This window comes from Pleurodeles waltl, unplaced genomic scaffold (assembly GCF_031143425.1).
Source record: "Pleurodeles waltl isolate 20211129_DDA unplaced genomic scaffold, aPleWal1.hap1.20221129 scaffold_68, whole genome shotgun sequence".
Taxonomy (NCBI): Eukaryota; Metazoa; Chordata; class Amphibia; order Caudata; family Salamandridae; genus Pleurodeles; species Pleurodeles waltl.
The window spans coordinates 1,862,515-1,882,530 of record NW_027150389.1 but is presented as its reverse complement, the minus strand read 5'-3'; the positions used below and the strand labels follow the sequence as shown (position 1 = coordinate 1,882,530).

The window sequence follows — 20,016 nt, the reverse complement described above, 5'->3', positions numbered from 1 at the left end:
TTAAATCTTCGGAATCAACAGTTGTCTCTTGGATACACAAAGTACCTGGTTTATGTAAAAAATTACACACAGGGAGACCGCAGAAGAGGAAATGCGTGGAAAAATAAGGTGTTTCTTTCCACACTGCAAGGGGCTTTGCATCATTTTTCGGCATGCAGTTTTGATTCCGCACTGCGATGAGGGGATCTTTTTGACTCCCAGGGACTATGCAGGGAAATCCTGGGCATGCTGTAAGATGTCACAGGCACTGTGTCGATCCATTTTGGTGATGCATCAAACTTTCTGTCACATAGCAGGAGCTGCATCAATTTTAAATTTGAGGAAATGTATGCCTCGTACCGGTTCGGCTGTGCATCAAATTTTCTGTTGCACGGCAGGCGCTGCATTGAATCTTCACTCGGGAAGACGGGCCTGCATCGTTCCGTTTCAGCTGTGCAGCGATTTCTCAGTTGCAAAACGGCTGTGCGTTGTTTGCGCCAGACTGTACGTCGATTTTTGGTGCACATGTAGTTTCCTGAAGAGATGAAGGGAGTTATTCCAACTTTGGAGGAGGTGTTAATCCGTCCCAAAAGTGACGGTAAAGTGACGGATATACCACCAGCCGTATTATGAGTCCATTATATCCTATGGAACTCGTAATATGGCTGGTGGTATCTCCGTCACTTTTGGGACGGATTAACACCTCCTCCAAAGTTGGAATAACCCCCGAAGTCTGTTTGGCCCTGAGACTTCAGAAATCAGGAGGCAAGCTCAATCCAAGCCCTTAGAGAGCACTTCTCAGCAAAGTCAGAGGGTAGCAGTCCTTCTCAGCAAAGGAGCCTAGATGAGTCCTTTATGTAGCTAGGCAGTTCCTCTTGACAGGTTGCAGGTTCAGGTCCAGAAGTGTCTGAGTTGGTGGGGTCAAAGACCCAGGCCCATATTTATACTTTTTTAGCGCCACATTTGTGTCATTTATTGACGCAAAGGCAGCGCAAACATCCAAAATACAATGGAATTTTCGAAGTTTGCGCCGATTTTGCATAAAAAAACGACGCAAATGCAGCGCTGAAAAAGTATAAATATGGGCCCCAGTTTATATACCCAAAAATGCCTTTGAAGTGGGGAGACTTCAAAGAATGGTTTTGAAGCGCACAAATTCCCCGTTCAGTACAGTCCTGTCTGCCAGGGTCCCAGTAGGGGGCTTGTCAGTCCATTGTGTGAGGGCAGGCCACTAGCCTTTGAAATGTAAGTGTTAGACCCTCCACCCTTCCAGCCCAGGAAGACCCATTCAATATGCAGGTGAGTGCAGGTGTGACTGAGTGTCCTGTCTTTGTGGTTTTCTGGGTGAAATGCACAAGGAAGCTGTCAACCAGCCCAGCCCAGACATTGACAGGAGACAGGATGTAAGGCACAGATGTTTTTTAATGGCAGAGAAATGCTCACTTTCTAAACGTGTCATTTCTAAAATAGTAATAAAAAATCCAACTTCACCAATAAGCAGGATTTACTATTACCTTTCTGGCCATACTAAATATGACCTGGAGTAGGCCTCAGAGTAGTGGAAATCAAATTTAGGAGTTTTTTCACTACCAGGACATATAAATCACACATATACATGTCCTGCCTTTTACCTACATAGCACCCTGCTCTATGGGTTACCTAGGGCCTGCCTTAGGGGTGACTTATATTTATTAAAAGGGGAGTAGAAGGCTTGGCAAGTATTTTTAAATGCCAAGTCGAAGTGACAGTGAAACTGCACACAGGCCTTGAAATGGGAGGCCTAGGACACGGTTCAGTGGCTACTCATTTGGGTGGCACAAACAGTGCTGCAGGGCCTGGGCACATGTGGTGCACTTTACTAGGGACTTACAAGTAAATTAAATATGCCAATTTAGCATGAGCCATTGTTACCTTGTTTTTAGGGAGCGAACACATGTACTTTAGGACTGGTTAGCTGTGTCCAGAGTCCTAAAGCCAGCAAAAGTGAGGTCAGAAAAAGAAGAGGAGGAAAGCAAAAGGTTGGGGGATGACCACCCTACGGCTGTCAGGTCTGACAATGTGCTGTAGTTAATGCGTGCACTGTAGTTAATGCATGCCCTGTAGTTAGTGTGTATGCTGTAATTAAAGCATATGCTGTAGTTACTGTATGTGCTATAGCTAGGGCACATGCTGTAATTAATGCAAGTACTATAGTTAATGCATGAGCTGTAGTTAGTGCATGTGCTGTAGTTAGTGTGTGTGCTGTAATTAAAGCATATGCTGTAGTTAGTGCATGTGCTATAGCTAGTGCACAGGCTGTAATTAATGCAAGTACTATAGTTAATGCATGAGCTGTAGTTAGTGCATGTGCTGTAGTTAGTATGTATGCTGTAATTAAAGCATATGCTGTAGTTAATGCATGTGCTATAGGTAGTGCACAGGCTGCAATCAATGCAAGTGCTGTAGTCAATGCATGACCTGTAGTGAATGCATGTGCTGTAGTTAATGCATGTGCTGCAGCTAGTGTGTGTTCTAGTTAATGCATCTGCTATAGATAGTGCACAGGCTGTAGTTAATGTATGTGCTGTAGTCAGTGCATGTAGTCTAGTTAGTGTGTGTGCTGTAGTTAATGCATGTGCTGTAGTTAGTGCATGCGCTGTAGTCAGTGCACAGGCTGTAATTAATGCTTATTCTGTAGCTAGTGCATTAACTATAGATAGTGCACAGGCTGTAGTTAATGTATGTGCTGTAGTTAGTGCATCTGCTATTGATATTGTACAGGCTGTAGATAGTGCAAGCACTGTAGTTAATGCACATGCTGCACATCGCTACAGTTAGCGCACATGCTGTAGTTAGTGCATGTGCTGTAGTTAGTGCATGCACTGTAGTTAGTGCGTATGCTGTAGTTACTGTGCATACTGTATTCAGTGCATGTACTGTAGTTAGTGCATGTGCTGTAGTTAGTGCATGTGCTGTATTTAGTGTGTGTGCTGTAGAAAGTGCAAATGCTGTAGTTAGTGCATACACTGTACTTAGTTCATGTGCTGTAGTTAGTGCATGCACTGTAATTAGTGCACACAATTTAGACATCATGATTTAGTTGGAAACAGGTTCATGGCTCCCTTCTGCTCACAGGCACAGGACGTGATCGGGACTGTGATATAGTCCTTTGTACGTCACAAGTGGTCACTTTGCCTAACCTGGTCCAAGGTTACATGATATCACTGTTGTCCAAATAGTAAATTGACGTCTCTTGGAATGATTTAGGTCCTGAGCATCATTTCTGATGCAACATATTACAGGACATCTCTCTGAGGCCTTGAGCTGAGCCCCCTGGTACTGAATGACTGGCAGTGTCCTAAGAAAGCATTGAAAGAGTAGAAGTAAGGCGGGCGCCTACCTGCGGATACTTGTACAGTGCCAGGAGCTGGGCCATGGAGTAGGTGGTCGAGGAGGACAGGTCGCCGATGAAGCCCACCAGGGCGCCTTCGCTCTGACACCTGTAGTTTGGAACTGGCTCATTTTGCTGAGACAAGATGCTCAGGGTGCTCTGAAGAGCCTTCATCTCACTACCACAGGAGTCAAATATATGGTACCCCAGGGTGAGGTTTGGTAAAAGAGCAGCAGCTGCAGTGAAACCCCTGAAAAGGCAGTTTGGCAGTACCAGGGTCTGTGCTACAGACCCGTGGGATCATGGGATTGTGCCACCTATGCCAGGATCGCATAGAGGGGGCAATTCCATGATCATAGACATGTTACATGGTCATATTCGGAGTTACCATTGTGAAGCCACACATAGGTAGTGACCTATGTGTAGTGCACGCGTGTAATGGTGTCCCCGCACTCACAAAGTCCGGGGAATTTGCCCTGAACAATGTGGGGGCACCTTGGCTAGTGCCAGGGTGCCCACACACTAAGTAACTTTGCACCTAACCTTTACCAGGTAAAGGTTAGACATATAGGTGTCTTATAAGTTACTTAAGTGCAGTGGTAAATGGCTGTGAAATAACGTGAACGTTATTTCACTCAGGCTGCAGTGGCAGGCCTGTGTAAGAATTGTCAGAGCTCCCTATGGGTAGCAAAAGAAATGCTGCAGCCCATAGAGATCTCCTGGAACCCCTATACCCTGGGTACCTTAGTACCATATACTAGGGAATTATAAGGGTGTTCCAGTTTGCCAATGTGAATTGTTGAAATTGGTCACTAGCCTGTTAGTGACAATTTGGAAAGAAATGAGAGAGCATAACCACTGAGGTTCTGGATAGCAGAGCCTCAGTGAGACAGTTAGTCATAACACAGGTAACACATTCAGGCACACTTATGAGCACTTGGGCCCTGGCTGGCAGGGTCCCAGTGACACATCCAACTAAAACAACATATATACAGTAAAAAATGGGGGTAACATGCCAGGCAAGATGGTACTTTCCTACAATCAAAGACTTCTTCTGCTAGCACCTTGACTCTCTGGTGAGACTCCTGCCCTGCTAAGAGGTGCTCCATCCAGTAACTGGGCCCTCGAAAGGTGAAGATGGTGGAAATGGACAGAAGTCCATGCACAGACCACTGTGGGGGAATTTTTTGATGCACCATCTGCAACGCGGCTGAAAATCGGCGCACCACCCGCTTCACAGCTAAAATCGATGCTCCGCGCATGGCGGCTGGGAGATCGACGCATCGCGGCTGGAGAAATGATGCAACACCCACTTGTGGCTGCTGATAATGACGCAACCCTCATGCAGCATGGTTTTCTAACACCCTTCGAACAGACTTCTCACGCAACATCGCTGGGTGTCAAAAATGAACGCAAGCCTGTGCAGATCCAAGGTGCCTGTCTGGAATCTACGTATCGCTCTCTTGCGAGGGATAAAAGCAACCCATCACAGACCCAACCAGAGAAGAAACGATGCATGGATTTACTTGAAATAAGAAATCAACGCATAATTGACTTTTCTGACGCATGCTCGCTCATGCAGCTTTATTTTTGATGCAAACCAGGTACTTTGTGTAGCAACAATGTGTTCATTGTTTTCTATGGAGTAAAACTCTTATTATTTTGAAAATTCCTATCATGACTTGTGTACGTTGGATTTTTGTCATTTTGGTCTTGTTTGATTTAGATAAGTATTACCTATTTTTCTAAACTGGTGTGGTGTCCATTTTGAAGTATTTTCACTGTCTTACTGTGTGTGTTGGTACAGATACTTTACACAGTGTATCTGAGATAAGCCTGACTGCTTGTGCCAAACTACCAAGGAGGTGAGCGGGGTTTTCCAAGCTGTGTCTCTCCCTTACCCTGACTAGAGTGATGGTTCCTGCTAGGACAGAGTGTATACTGACTGGCAACCAGAGACCCCATTTCTAACATGCATGATCTGTAGTTAGTGTGTGTGCTGTAGTTAATACACATGCTGTAGTTAATGCAGACCCTATAAATAGTGCATGTATTGTAGTTAATGCAAGTGCTACGGTGAGTGCATGCACTGTACTCAGTCTATGCACTATAGTTAGTGCATGCATGGTAGTTAATGAGTGTGCTGTAGTTAATGCATGTGCTGTAGTTACTGCACTTGCTGTAATTAATATATATGCTGTAGTTAGTGCATGCGCAACGGATAATGCACAGGCGGTAGTTAGTGCATGCGCATTGAATAATGCACGGGCTGTAGTTAATGCATTCCTGTTAGAAATGGGGTCTCTAGTTGGCAGACATATACTCCCTTGTCCAAGTACGGACCACAATCCTAATCAGGGTAAGACACACTCAATCCAAATTATCCTTTGCCCACCCTCTGGTAGCTTGGCACTGAACAGTCAGGCTTAACTTAGAAGGCAATGTGTAAAGTATTTGTGCAATAAATTGTACAGTAACACAGTGAAAACACCACAAAAATACACCACACAGGCTTAGAATAATAGACAATATTTATATGGTTAAAATAAGGTCAAAATTATAAAGAATCAATAAGAACAAGTTGAAATATCACTTTTTGCACAATTAAAAAGCATCTTAAATCATCGGAATCAACAGTTGTCTCTTGGATACACAAAGTACCTGGTTTATGTAAAAAATTACACACAGGGAGACCGCAGAAGAGGAAATGCGTGGAAAAATAAGGTGTTTCTTTCCACACTGCAAGGGGCTTTGCATCATTTTTCGGCATGCAGTTTTGATTCCGCACTGCGATGAGGGGATCTTTTTGACTCCCAGGGACTATGCAGGGAAATCCTGGGCATGCTGTAAGATGTCACAGGCACTGTGTCGATCCATTTTGGTGATGCATCAAACTTTCTGTCACATAGCAGGAGCTGCATCCATTTTAAATTTGGGGAAATGTATGCCTCGTACCGGTTCGGCTGTGCATCAAATTTTCTGTTGCACAGCAGGCGCTGCATCGAATCTTCACTCGGGAAGACGGGCCTCCATCGTTCCGTTTCAGCTGTGCAGCGATTTCTCAGTTGCAAAACGGCTGTGCGTTGTTTGCGCCAGACTGTACGTCGATTTTTGGTGCACATGTAGTTTCCTGAAGAGATGAAGGGGGTTATTCCAACTTTGGAGGAGGTGTTAATCCGTCCCAAAAGTGACGGTAAAGTGACGGATATACCACCAGACGTATTATGAGTCCATTATATCCTATGGAACTCGTAATATGGCTGGTGGTATCTCCGTCACTTTTGGGACGGATTAACACCTCCTCCAAAGTTGGAATAACCCCCGAAGTCTGTTTGGCCCTGAGACTTCAAAAATCAGGAGGCAAGCTCAATCCAAGCCCTTGGAGAGCACTTCTCAGCAAAGTCAGAGGGCAGCAGTCCTTCTCAGCAAAGGAGCCTAGATGAGTCCTTTATGTAGCTAGGCAGTTCCTCTTGACAGGTTGCAGGTTCAGGTCCAGAAGTGTCTGAGTTGGTGGGGTCAAAGACCCAGGCCCATATTTATACTTTTTTAGCGCCACATTTGTGTCATTTATTGACGCAAAAGCAGCGGCAACTTCCAAAATACAATGGAATTTTGGAAGTTTGCGCCGATTTTGCATCAAAAAACGACGCAAATGCAGCGCTGAAAAAGTATAAATATGGGCCCCAGTTTATATACCCAAAAATGCCTTTGAAGTGGGGAGACTTCAAAGAATGGTTTTGAAGCGCACAAATTCCCCGTTCAGTACAGTCCTGTCTGCCAGGGTCCCAGTAGGGGGCTTGTCAGTCCATTGTGTGAGGGCAGGCCACTAGCCTTTGAAATGTAAGTGTTAGACCCTCCACCCTTCCAGCCCAGGAAGACCCATTCAATATGCAGGTGAGTGCAGGTGTGACTGAGTGTCCTGTCTTTGTGGTTTTCTGGGTGAAATGCACAAGGAAGCTGTCAACCAGCCCAGCCCAGACATTGACAGGAGACAGGATGTAAGGCACAGATGTTTTTTAATGGCAGAGAAATGCTCACTTTCTAAAAGTGTCATTTCTAAAATAGTAATAAAAAATCCAACTTCACCAATAAGCAGGATTTACTATTACCTTTCTGGCCATACTAAATATGACCTGGAGTAGGCCTCAGAGTAGTGGAAATCAAATTTAGGAGTTTTTTCACTACCAGGACATATAAATCACACATATACATGTCCTGCCTTTTACCTACATAGCACCCTGCTCTATGGGTTACCTAGGGCCTGCCTTAGGGGTGACTTATATTTATTAAAAGGGGAGTATAAGGCTTGGCAAGTATTTTTAAATGCCAAGTCGAAGTGACAGTGAAACTGCACACAGGCCTTGAAATGGGAGGCCTAGGACACGGTTCAGTGGCTACTCATTTGGGTGGCACAAACAGTGCTGCAGGGCCTGGGCACATGTGGTGCACTTTACTAGGGACTTACAAGTAAATTAAATATGCCAATTTAGCATGAGCCATTGTTACCTTGTTTTTAGGGAACGGACACATGTACTTTAGGACTGGTTAGCTGTGTCCAGAGTCCTAAAGCCAGCAAAAGTGAGGTCAGAAAAAGAAGAGGAGGAAAGCAAAAGGTTGGGGGATGACCACCCTACGGCTGTCAGGTCTGACAATGTGCTGTAGTTAATGCGTGCACTGTAGTTAATGCATGCCCTGTAGTTAGTGTGTATGCTGTAATTAAAGCATATGCTGTAGTTACTGTATGTGCTATAGCTAGGGCACAGGCTATAATTAATGCAAGTACTATAGTTAATGCATGAGCTGTAGTTAGTGCATGTGCTGTAGTTAGTGTGTGTGCTGTAATTAAAGCATATGCTGTAGTTAGTGCATGTGCTATAGCTAGTGCACAGGCTGTAATTAATGCAAGTACTATAGTTAATGCATGAGCTGTAGTTAGTGCATGTGCTGTAGTTAGTATGTATGCTGTAATTAAAGCATATGCTGTAGTTAATGCATGTGCTATAGGTAGTGCACAGGCTGCAATCAATGCAAGTGCTGTAGTCAATGCATGACCTGTAGTGAATGCATGTGCTGTAGTTAATGCATGTGCTGCAGCTAGTGTGTGTTCTAGTTAATGCCTCTGCTATAGATAGTGCACAGGCTGTAGTTAATGTATGTGCTGTAGTCAGTGCATGCAGTCTAGTTAGTGTGTGTGCTGTAGTTAATGCATGTGCTGTAGTTAGTGCATGCGCTGTAGTCAGTGCACAGGCTGTAATTAATGCTTATTCTGTAGCTAGTGCATTAACTATATATAGTGCACAGGCTGTAGTTAATGTATGTGCTGTAGTTAGTGCATCTGCTATTGATATTGTACAGGCTGTAGATAGTGCAAGCACTGTAGTTAATGCACATGCTGCACATCGCTGCAGTTAGCGCACATGCTGTAGTTAGTGCATGTGCTGTAGTTAGTGCATGAACTGTAGTTAGTGCGTATGCTGTAGTTACTGTGCATACTGTATTCAGTGCATGTACTGTAGTTAGTGCATGTGCTGTAGTTAGTGCATGTGCTGTATTTAGTGTGTGTGCTGTAAAAAGTGCAAATGCTGTAGTTAGTGCATACACTGTACTTAGTTCATGTGCTGTAGTTAGTGCATGCACTGTAATTAGTGCACACAATTTAGACATCATGATTTAGTTGGAATCAGGTTCATGGCTCCCTTCTGCTCACAGGCACAGGACGTGATCGGGACTGTGATATAGTCCTTTGTACGTCACATGACGTACGAGACAAGTAGCTGCAAGTGGTCACTTTGCCTAACCTGGTCCAAGGTTACATGATATCACTGTTGTCCAAATAGTAAATTGACGTCTCTTGGAATGATTTAGGTCCTGAGCATCATTTCTGATGCAACATATTACAGGACATCTCTCTGAGGCCTTGAGCTGAGCCCCCTGGTACTGAATGACTGGCAGTGTCTTAAGAAAGCATTGAAAGAGGAGAAGTAAGGCGGGCGCCTACCTGCGGATACTTGTACAGCGCCAGGAGCTGGGCCATGGAGTAAGTGGTCGAGGAGGACAGGTCGCCGATGAAGCCCACCAGGGCGCCTTCGCTCTGACACCTGTAGTTTGGAACTGGCTCATTTTGCTGTGACAAGATGCTCAGGGTGCTCTGAAGAGCCTTCATCTCACTACCACAGGAGTCAAATATATGGTACCCCAGGGTGAGGTTTGGTAAAAGAGCGGGGTTTCTATTAATCTCCTCCACGGCGTAGATGAAGACCAGGACCTGCAGAACCTGCTGAAATGAACCCCTGAAAGTGCAGGAAACACATCTGAAAAATACCGCTTTGTCACTGCTTTCAACATGAGCAGAGTAACAAGAATATAGAGTAATGCACTGTACAGGAGGTATTTGTTTTTGTGTTGTAAAAAGCTAATCAATTCAAGAGCAGTGCTCTATCAGCATCATCCTAGGTTCTGATGACCTAAATGTGCTGCTTCCATCTGCTGTATGCAGCAGCACATCACCTCAACGCCCCCCCCCATTACCAGAGATTCTAGGAGAAATCTGCCCTGGTCCACCAGTGCACCACCCCACCCCACCCCACCCCACAATAACATGAAGCATCTCTGCAACTTGCAAGTCACTTGAAACAAGTCTGGGGAAAAGAACAACTATAGTCATAACTACAGCCAGGATAAAGGAACCCGCCAGTAATATTGGACCTCTTCACATAGTGGTAGCCTGTCCCCCTCAAAGCCCTTCATATTTGTACACGTATGTGTATTACCATTTAAGCTGCTGTTTTGGAGCATATCTAGTACCAGTGCAAATACCATCACCAGTACCAACATCAGTACCCACAACTGCACCATAACTAACACCAGCACAAGCAACATCAATACCTTGGAGCTTCTAGTGCAGAGAGGAGGCAGACTACCCCCACAGCATGCACCACCAGGAAAACAGTTGAGAAGGCGGCAGGATCAGCGTTACAAGGTCGCAGTAGTCGTCTTAGCTACTTTGTTGCAGTTTTGCAGGCTTCCAGTGCAGTCAGCAGTCGATTCCTTGGCAGAAGGTGAAGAGAGAGATGCAGAGGAACTCTGATGAGCTCTTGCATTCGTTATCTAAGGGATTCCCCAAAGCAGAGACCCTAAATAGCCAGAAAAGGAGGTTGGCCACCTAGGAGAGAGGATAGGCTAGCAACACCTGAAGGAGCCTATCACAATGAGTCTCTGACGTCACCTGGTGGCACTGGCCACTCAGAGCAGTCCAGTGTGCCAGCAGCACCTCTGTTTCCAAGATGGCAGAGGTCTGGAGCACACTGGAGGAGCTCTGGACACCTCCCAGGGGAGGTGCAGGTCAGGGGAGTGGTCACTCCCCTTTCCTTTGTCCAGTTTTGCGCCAGAGCAGGGGCTAAGGGGTCCCTGAACCGGTGTAGACTGGCTTATGCAGAATTGGGCACCTCTGTGCCCAACAAAGCATTTCCAGAGGCTGGGGGAGGCTACTCCTCCCCTGCCTTCACACCATTTTCCAAAGGGAGAGGGTGTCACACCCTCTCTCAGAGGAAGTTCTTTGTTCTGCCATCCTGGGCCAGGCCTGGCTGGACCCCAGGAGGGCAGCTGCCTGTCTGAGGGGTTGGCAGCAGCAGCAGCTGCCGTGAAACCCCAGGAAGAGCAGTTTGGCAGTACCAGGGTCTGGGCTACAGACCACTGGGATCATGGGATTGTGCCAACTATGCCAGGATGGCATAGAGGGGGCAATTCCATGATCATAGACATGTTACATGGCCATATTCGGAGTTACCATTGTGAAGCTACATATAGGTAGTGACCTATATGTAGTGCACGCGTGTAATGGTGTCCCCGCACTCACAAAGTTCAGGGAATTGGCTCTGAACAATGTGGGGGCACCTTGGCTAGTGCCAGGGTGCCCTCACACTAAGTAACTTTGCACCCAACCTTTACCAGGTAAAGGTTAGACATATAGGTGACTTATAAGTTACTTAAGTGCAGTGTAAAATGGCTGTGAAATAACGTGGACGTTATTTCACTCAGGCTGCAGTGGCAGGCCTGTGTAAGAATTGTCAGAGCTCCCTATGGGTGGCAAAAGAAATGCTGCAGCCCATAGGGATCTCCTGGAACCCCAATACCCTGGGTACCTCAGTACCATATACTAGGGAATTATAAGGGTGTTCCAGTAAGCCAATGTAAATTGGTAAAAATGGTAACTAGCCTGTCAGTGACAATTTGGAAAGAAATGAGAGAGCATAACCACTGAGGTTCTGATTAGCAGAGCCTCAGTGAGACAGTTAGTCACTACACAGGTAACACATTCAGGCACACTTATGAGCACTGGGGCCCTGGGTTACCAGGGTCCCAGTGACACATACAACTAAAAACAACATATATACAGTGAAAAATGGGGGTAACATGCCAGGCAAGATGGTACTTTCCTACAGGCCCCCCTTCACCCAAAAGCTCAGCAGTGTCTGCCTCCAGCTCCTCTGGTGTAGGTTCTGCACAGGGTGTAAATTATTCTTTCTCAGAATTAGAATCCACTGTAGAGGGAGGGATAGTAGGTAGTGTTTTACCCTTACTAACCCTAGCTTTAGGGAGCACTTGGTCCATTCTTCCAGGATCCAAGTCACCCTGTCCTTTTTGCTTTTTGGTCTGAGCCCTGGCCAAAGCAAAAATATGCCCTGGAATGCCCAGCATTGCTGCATGAGCCTCCAACTCCACTTCTGCCCAAGCTGATGTCTCTAAATCATTCTCTGATAGACAGTCTACAGGTAAATCTGAGGCAACCACAACTTTCTTTGGGCCAGTAACCCCCCACCCCCAGTTGAGATTCACAACAGCCATGGGGTGGCTAAGGGTGTTGTTATGAGCATCGGTTACTTGGTACTGGTGACCAAGTAGGTGTTGTTCAGGGTGGACCAGTTTCTCTATTACCATTGTAACACTGGCACCTGTGTCCCTGTAGGCCTGAACCTCAACACCATTTATTAGGGGTAGTTGCTTGTACTTATCCATGTTAAGGGGACAAGCAACCAAGGTGGCTAAATCGATAGCCCCCTCAGAGACTAACACAGCCTCTGTGGTCTCTCTAATCAGACCAATCCCAACTAAGTTACCAAAAGTGTGCCCAGCTACTCCTTTGGATTGGCTATTAGTAGGTTCCCTCCCACCACCACTGCTATTAGTAGGGGCACTAGGTGTAGCAGCAGGGGTTGTAGTGGTAGGAGGCTTGGTGCTTTTCTTTGGACAACTGGGATCTGTTGTCCAATGGACTTTTATTTTGCATAAATAGCACCATGGTTTCTTTTCTTTGTTTTGATTTGAAGAGGATTTGGGCCCACCCCCCCCACCAGAGTGTTTTTGTGGGCCTGATGAAGACTCATTTTTAGATTTGTCCCCACCCTTGTCAGAAGACTTACCATCCTTCTTCTTGCCATCTTTGACACCCCCTGTATGAACTTTTCTGTTCACCCTTGTTCTGACCCATTTGTCTGCCTTCTTTCCCAATTCTTGGGGAGAGGTCAGATCAGAGTCCACCAGGTACTGGTGCAACAAATCCGACACACAATTATTAAGAATATGCTCTCTCAGGATTAAGTTATACAGGCTTTCATAATCAGTAACTTTACTGCCATGTAACCGCCCCTCCAAGGCCTTCACTGAATGGTCAACAAAGTCTACCCAGTCTTGTGAAGACTCCTTTTTGGTTTCTCTGAACTTCATCCTGTACTGTTCAGTGGTTAAGCCATAACCATCCATGAGTGCATTCTTAAGAACTGCAAAATTATTGGCATCACTTTCTTTCACAGTAAGGAGCCTATCCCTACCGTTTCCACTAAATGATAGCCATAGGATAGCAGCCCACTGCCTTTGAGGGACATCCTGTACAACACAGGCCCTCTCAAGTGCAGCAAACCACTTGTTAATGTCATCCCCCTCCTTGTAAGGGGGAACTATCTTATGCAGATTCCTGGAATCATGCTCTTTTGCAGGATGACTATAGGGAATACTGCTGCTGTCACCATGGTGTCCAAACCCCAACCTCTGCCTTTATTTTTCTAAGTCAAATGCTTCCCTGTCTGTGAGAAAGTAGCCTCTTTCTAGCCTTGTTACCCCCACTTTTGGCCTGTTTGTGAGTGTATGTCATGGTGTTTTCACTGTCTCACTGGGATCCTGCTAGCCAGGGCACAGTGCTCATAGTGAAAACCCTATGTTTTCAGTATGTTTGTTATGTCTCACTGGGACCCTGCTAGTCAGGACCCCAGTGCTCATAAGTTTGTGGCCTATATGTATGTGTTCCCTGTGTGGTGCCTAACTGTCTCACTGAGGCTCTGCTAACCAGAACCTCAGTGGTTATGCTCTCTCATTTCTTTCCAAATTGTCACTAACAGGCTAGTGACCAATTTTACCAATTTACATTGGCTTACTGGAACACCCTTATAATTCCCTAGTATATGGTACTAAGGTACCCAGGGTATTGGGGTTCCAGGTGATCCCTATGGGCTGCAGCATTTCTTTTGCCACCCATAGGGAGCTCTGACAATTCTTACACAGGCCTGCCACTGCAGCCTGAGTGAAATAACATCCACGTTATTTCACAGCCATTTTACACTGCACTTAAGTAACTTATAAGTCACCTATATGTCTAACCTTTACCTGGTAAAGGTTGGGTGCAAAGTTACTTAGTGTGAGGGTACCCTGGCACTAGCCAAGGTGCCCCCACATTGTTCAGGGCCAATTCCCCGGACTTTGTGAGTGCGGGGACACCATTACACGCGTGCACTACATATAGGTCACTACCTATATGTAGCTTCACAATGGTAACTCCGAATATGGCCATGTAACATGTCTATGATCATGGAATTGTCCCCTCTATGCCATCCTGGCATAGTTGGCACAATCCCATGATCCCAGTGGTCTGTAGCACAGACCCTGGTACTGCCAAACTGCCTTTCCTGGGGTTTCGCTACAGCTGCTGCTGCTGCCAACCCCTCAGACAGGTTTCTGCCCCCCTGGGGTCAAGCCAGGCTTGTCCCAGGATGGCAGAACAAAGGACTTCCTCTGAGAGAGGGTGTTACACCCTCTCCCTTTGGAAAATGGTGTGAAGGCAGGGGAGGAGTAGCCTCCCCCAGCCTCTGGAAATGCTTTCATGGGCACATTTGGTGCCCATTTCTGCATAAGCCAGTCTACACCGGTTCAGGGACCCCTTAGCCCTGCTCTGGCGCGAAACTGGACAAAGGAAAGGGGAGTGACCACTCCCCTGACCTGCACCTCCCCTGGGAGGTGTCCAGAGCTCCTCCAGTGTGCTCCAGACCTCTGCCATCTTGGAAACAGAGGTGCTGCTGGCACACTGGACTGCTCTGAGTGGCCAGTGCCACCAGGTGACGTCAGAGACTCCTTCTGATAGGCTCCATCAGGTGTTGCTAGCCTATCCTCTCTCCTAGGTAGCCAAACCCTCTTTTCTGGCTATTTAGGGTCTCTGTCTCTGGGGAAACTTTAGATAACGAATGCAAGAGCTCATCAGAGTTCCTCTGCATCTCTCTCTTCACCTTCTGCCAAGGAATCGACTGCTGAACGCGCTGGAAGCCTGCAAAACTGCAACAAAGTAGCTAAGACGACTACTGCAACTCTGTAACGCTGATCCTGCCGCCTTCTCGACTGTTTTCCTGGTGGTGCATGCTGTGGGGGTAGTCTGCCTCCTCTCTGCACTAGAAGCTCAGAAGAAATATCCCGTGGGTTGTGAGAAGGTAGCCTCTTTCTAGCCTTGTTACCCCCACTTTTGGCCTGTTTGTGAGTGTATGTCAGGGTGTTTGTCACTGTTTTCACTGTCTCACTGGGATCCTGATAGCCAGGCATCAGTGCTCATAGTGAAAACACTATGTTTTCAGTATGGTTGTTATGTGTCACTGGGATCCTGCTGGTCAGGACCCCAGTGCTCATAGGTTTGTGGCCTATATGTATGTGTCACTGGGACCCTGTCACACAGGGCCCCAGTGCTCATAGGTGTGCATGTATATGTTCCCTGTGTGGTGCCTAACTGTCTCACTGAGGCTCTGCTAACCAGAACCTCAGTGGTTATGCTCTCTCATTACTTCCAAATTGTCACTAACAGGCTAGTGACCATTTTTACCAATTTACATTGGCTTACTGGAACACCCTTATAATTCCCTAGTATATGGTACTGAGGTACCCAGGGTATTGGGGTTCCAGGAGATCCCTATGGGCTGCAGCATTTCTTTTGCCACCCATAGGGAGCTCTAACAATTCTTACACAGGCCTGCCACTGCAGCCTGAGTGAAATAACGTCCACGTTATTTCACAGCCATTTTACACTGCACTTAAGTAACTTATAAGTCACCTATATGTCTAACCTTTACCTGGTAAAGGTTGGGTGCAAAGTTACTTAGTGTGAGGGCACCCTGGCACTAGCCAAGGTGCCCCCACATTGTTCAGAGCCAATTCCCTGAACTTTGTGAGTGCGGGGACACCATTACACGCGTGCACTACATATAGGTCACTACCTATATGTAGCTTCACCATGGTAACTCCGAATATGGCCATGTAACATGTCTATGATCATGGAATTGCCCCCTCTATGCCATCCTGGCATAGTTGGCACAATCCCATGATCCCAGTGGTCTGTAGCCCAGACCCTGGTACTGCCAAACTGCCCTTCCTGGGGTTTCACTGCAGCTGCTGCTGCTGCCAACCCCTCAGGCAGGCAGCTGCCCTCCTGGGGTCCAGCCAGGCCTGGCCCAGGATGGCAGAACAAAGAACTTCCTCTGAGAGAGGGTGTGACACCCTCTCCCTTTGGAAAATGGTGTGAAGGCAGGGGAGGAGTAGCCTCCCCCAGCCTCTGGAAATGCTTTGTTGGGCACAGAGGTGCCCAATTCTGCATAAGCCAGTCTACACCGGTTCAGGGACCCCTTAGCCCCTGCTCTGGCGCGAAACTGGACAAAGGAAAGGGGAGTGACCACTCCCCTGACCTGCACCTCCCCTGGGAGGTGTCCAGAGCTCCTCCAGTGTGCTCCAGACCTCTGCCATCTTGGAAACAGAGGTGCTGCTGGCACACTGGACTGCTCTGAGTGGCCAGTGCCACCAGGTGACGTCAGAGACTCCTTGTGATAGGCTCCTTCAGGTGTTGCTAGCCTATCCTCTCTCCTAGGTAGCCAAACCCTCTTTTCTGGCTATTTAGGGTCTCTGTCTCTGGGGAAACTTTAGATAACGAATGCAAGAGCTCATCCGAGTTCCTCTGCATCTCTCTCTTCACCTTCTGATAAGGAAACGACTGCTGACCGCGCTGGAAGCCTGCAAACCTGCAACATAGTAGCAAAGACGACTACTGCAACTCTGTAACGCTGATCCTGCCGCCTTCTCGACTGTTTTCCTGCTTGTGCATGCTGTGGGGGTAGCCTGCCTCCTCTCTGCACCAGAAGCTCCGAAGAAATCTCCCGTGGGTCGACGGAATCTTCCCCCTGCAACCGCAGGCACCAAAAAGCTGCATTACCGGTCCCTTGGGTCTCCTCTCAGCACGACGAGCGAGGTCCCTCGAATCAAGCGACTCTGTCCAAGTGACCCCCACAGTCCAGTGACTCTTCAGCCCAAGTTTGGTGGAGGTAAGTCCTTGCCTCACCTCGCTGGGCTGCATTGCTGGGAACCGCGACTTTGCAGCTACTCCGGCCCCTGTGCACTTCCGGTGGAAATCCTTCATGCACAGCCAAGCCTGGGTCCACGGCACTCTAACCTGCATTGCACGACTTTCTAAGTTGGTCTCCGGCGACGGGGGACTCCTTTGTGCAACTTCGGCGAGCACCATTTCACGCATCCTCGTAGTGCCTGTTTCTGGCACTTTTCCGGGTGCAACCTGCTTCAGGGAGGGTTCTTTGTCTTGCGCGACGTCCCCTCTCTCTTCAGGTCCAATTTGCGACCTCCTGGTCCCTCCTGGGCCCCGGCAGCGTCCAAAAACGCCAAACGCACGATTTGCGGCTAGCAAGGCTTATTGGCGTTCTTTCGGCGAGAAAATACTTCTGCACGACTCTCCAATGCGAGAGGAATCCGTCCACCAAAGGGGAAGTCTCTAACCCTTTTCGTTTCTGCAGAAACCTCAGCTTCTTCTGTCCAGTCAAAGCTTCTTTGCACCCGCAGCTGGCATTTCCTGGGCATCTGCCCATCTCCGACTTGCTTGTGACTTTTGGACTTGGTCCCCTTGTTCCACAGGTACCCTAGATGGGAAATCCACAGTTGTTGCATTGCTGGTTTGTGTCTTTCCTGCATTATTCCTCTAACACGACTTCTTTGTCCCTAGGGGAACTTTAGTGCACTTTGCACTCACTTTTCAGGGTCTTGGGGAGGGTTATTTTTCTAACTCTCACTATTTTCTAATAGTCCCAGCGACCCTCTACAAGGTCACATAGGTTTGGGGTCCATTCGTGGTTCGCATTCCCCTTTTGGAGTACATGGTTTGTGTTGCCCCTATCCCTATGCTTCCCCTTTGCATCCTACTGTAACTATACATTGTTTGCACTGTTTTCTAAGACTATACTGCATATTTTTGCTATTGTGTATATATATCTTGTGTATATTTCCTATCCTCTCTGAGGGTACACTCTAAGATACTTTGGCATATTGTCATAAAAAATAAAGTACCTTTATTTTTAGTATAACTGTGTATTGTGTTTTCTTATGATATTGTGCATATGACACTAAGTGGTACTGTAGTAGCTTCACACGTCTCCTAGTTCAGCCTAAGCTGCTCTGCTAAGCTACCATTATCTATCAGCCTATGCTGCTAGACACCCTATACACTAATAAGGGATAACTGGGCCTGGTGCAAGGTGCAAGTACCCCTTGGTACTCACTACAAGCCAGTCCAGCCTCCTACATGGGTCGACGGAATCTTCCCCCTGCAACCGCAGGCACCAAAAAGCTGCATTATCGGTCCCTTGGGTCTCCTCTCAGCACGACGAGCGAGGTCCCTCGAATCCAGCAACTGTGTCCAAGTGACCCCCACAGTCCAGTGACTCTTCAGTCCAAGTTTGGTGGAGGTAAGTCCTTGCCTCCGCACGCCAGACTGCATTGCTGGGAACCACGACTTTTGTAGCTACTCCGGCCCCTGTGCATTTCCAGCGGAAATCCTTTGTGCACAGCCAAGCCTGGGTCCACGGCACTCTAACCTGCATTGCACGACTTTCTAAGTTGGTCTCCGGTGACGTTGGACTCCTTTGTGTAACTTTGGGTGAGCACCGTTTCACGCATCCTCGTAGTGCCTGTTTCTGGCGCTTCTCCGGGTGCTACCTGCTGCTGAGAGGGCTCCTTGTCTTACTTCGTGTCTTTTCTCTCTCCTGACACAATTTGTGACATCCTGGTCCCTCCTGGGCCACAGCAGCATCCAAAAACGCTTACTGCACGATTTACAGCTAGCAAGGCTCCGTCCACCAAAGGGGAAGTCTCTAACCCTTTTCGTTCCTGCAGAATCCTCAGCTTCTTCTGTCCAGTAGAAGCTTCTTTGCACCCACAGCTGGCATTTCCTGGTCATCTGTCCATCTCCGACTTGCTTGTGACTTTTGGACTTGGTCCCCTTGTTCCACAGGTACCCTAGATTGGAAATCCATTGTTGTTGCATTGTTGGTTTGTGTCTTTCCTGCATTATTCCCCTATCACGACTTCTTTGTCCTTTGGGGAACTTCAGTGCACTTTGCACTCACTTTTCAGGGTCTTGGGGTGGGTTATTTTTGTAACTCTCACTATTTTCTAATAGTCCCAGCGACCCTCTACAAGGTCACATAGGTTTGGGGTCCATTCGTGGTTCGCATTCCACTTTTGGAGTATATGGTTTGTGTTGCCCCGATCCCTATGTGTCCCCATTGCATCCTATTGTAACTATACAGTGTTTGCACTGTTTTCTCAGACTATACTGCATATTTTTGGTATTGTGTACATATATCTTGTGTATATTTCCTATCCTCTCACGGAGGGTACACTCTGAGATACTTTGGCATATTGTCATAAAAATAAAGTACCTTTATTTTTAGTATAACTGTGTATTGTGTTTTCTTATGATATTGTGCAAGTGACACTTGTGGTACTGTAGGAGCTTCACTCGTCTCCTAGTTCAGCCTAAGCTGCTCTGCTAAGCTACCTTTTCTATCAGCCTAAGCTGCTAGACACACCTCTACACTAATAAGGGATACCTGGGCCTGGTGCAAGGTGTAAGTACCCCTTGGTACCACTACAAGTCAGGCCAGCCTCCTACAAACGCCATCCACAACATCAATCACAACACCATATCAAACCATACCAAAACCAACACCTACTGCAAAACTAACCTCAACACCAACAATACTAACAGCAACAACACCAGATAAAACACCAGAAACAACGCCAACACAGTAATACCAGCAACAACACCAAACCCAGCACCAACATCAACACATATCATTTAGCTGCAAAATATTAGCATATATTTATGAGAGCCTTGCTCTGCCTTTATATCAGTTTTAATGACACAGTGGCTGAGCAAACCTCTCAACATATCTATGAGGGCATACAAGGCTACTTTGTGTGGCTTTGAATGGCCTTACAGATAGGGAGTTAAGCAAGACACCACAAGTTGCTGTCTTTCTCACCCTAAGGTTTGGTAAACCTTACACCTTCACAAGGGAGATGCA

The 20,016-nt window shown here is 47.0% G+C and overlaps 1 protein-coding gene across 1 annotated transcript in view; it reads right to left on the bottom strand.

Moving 5' to 3' along the window:
* Positions 1-20,016, bottom strand: part of LOC138279155 (vomeronasal type-2 receptor 26-like) — a 307,217-nt gene that overhangs the window by 286,426 nt on the left and 775 nt on the right. Inside the window, exon 2 of the mRNA XM_069219377.1 lies at positions 9,348-9,639. Coding sequence (XP_069075478.1) covers positions 9,348-9,639 — 292 coding nt within the window. The remainder of the gene's footprint in view (positions 1-9,347; positions 9,640-20,016) is intronic.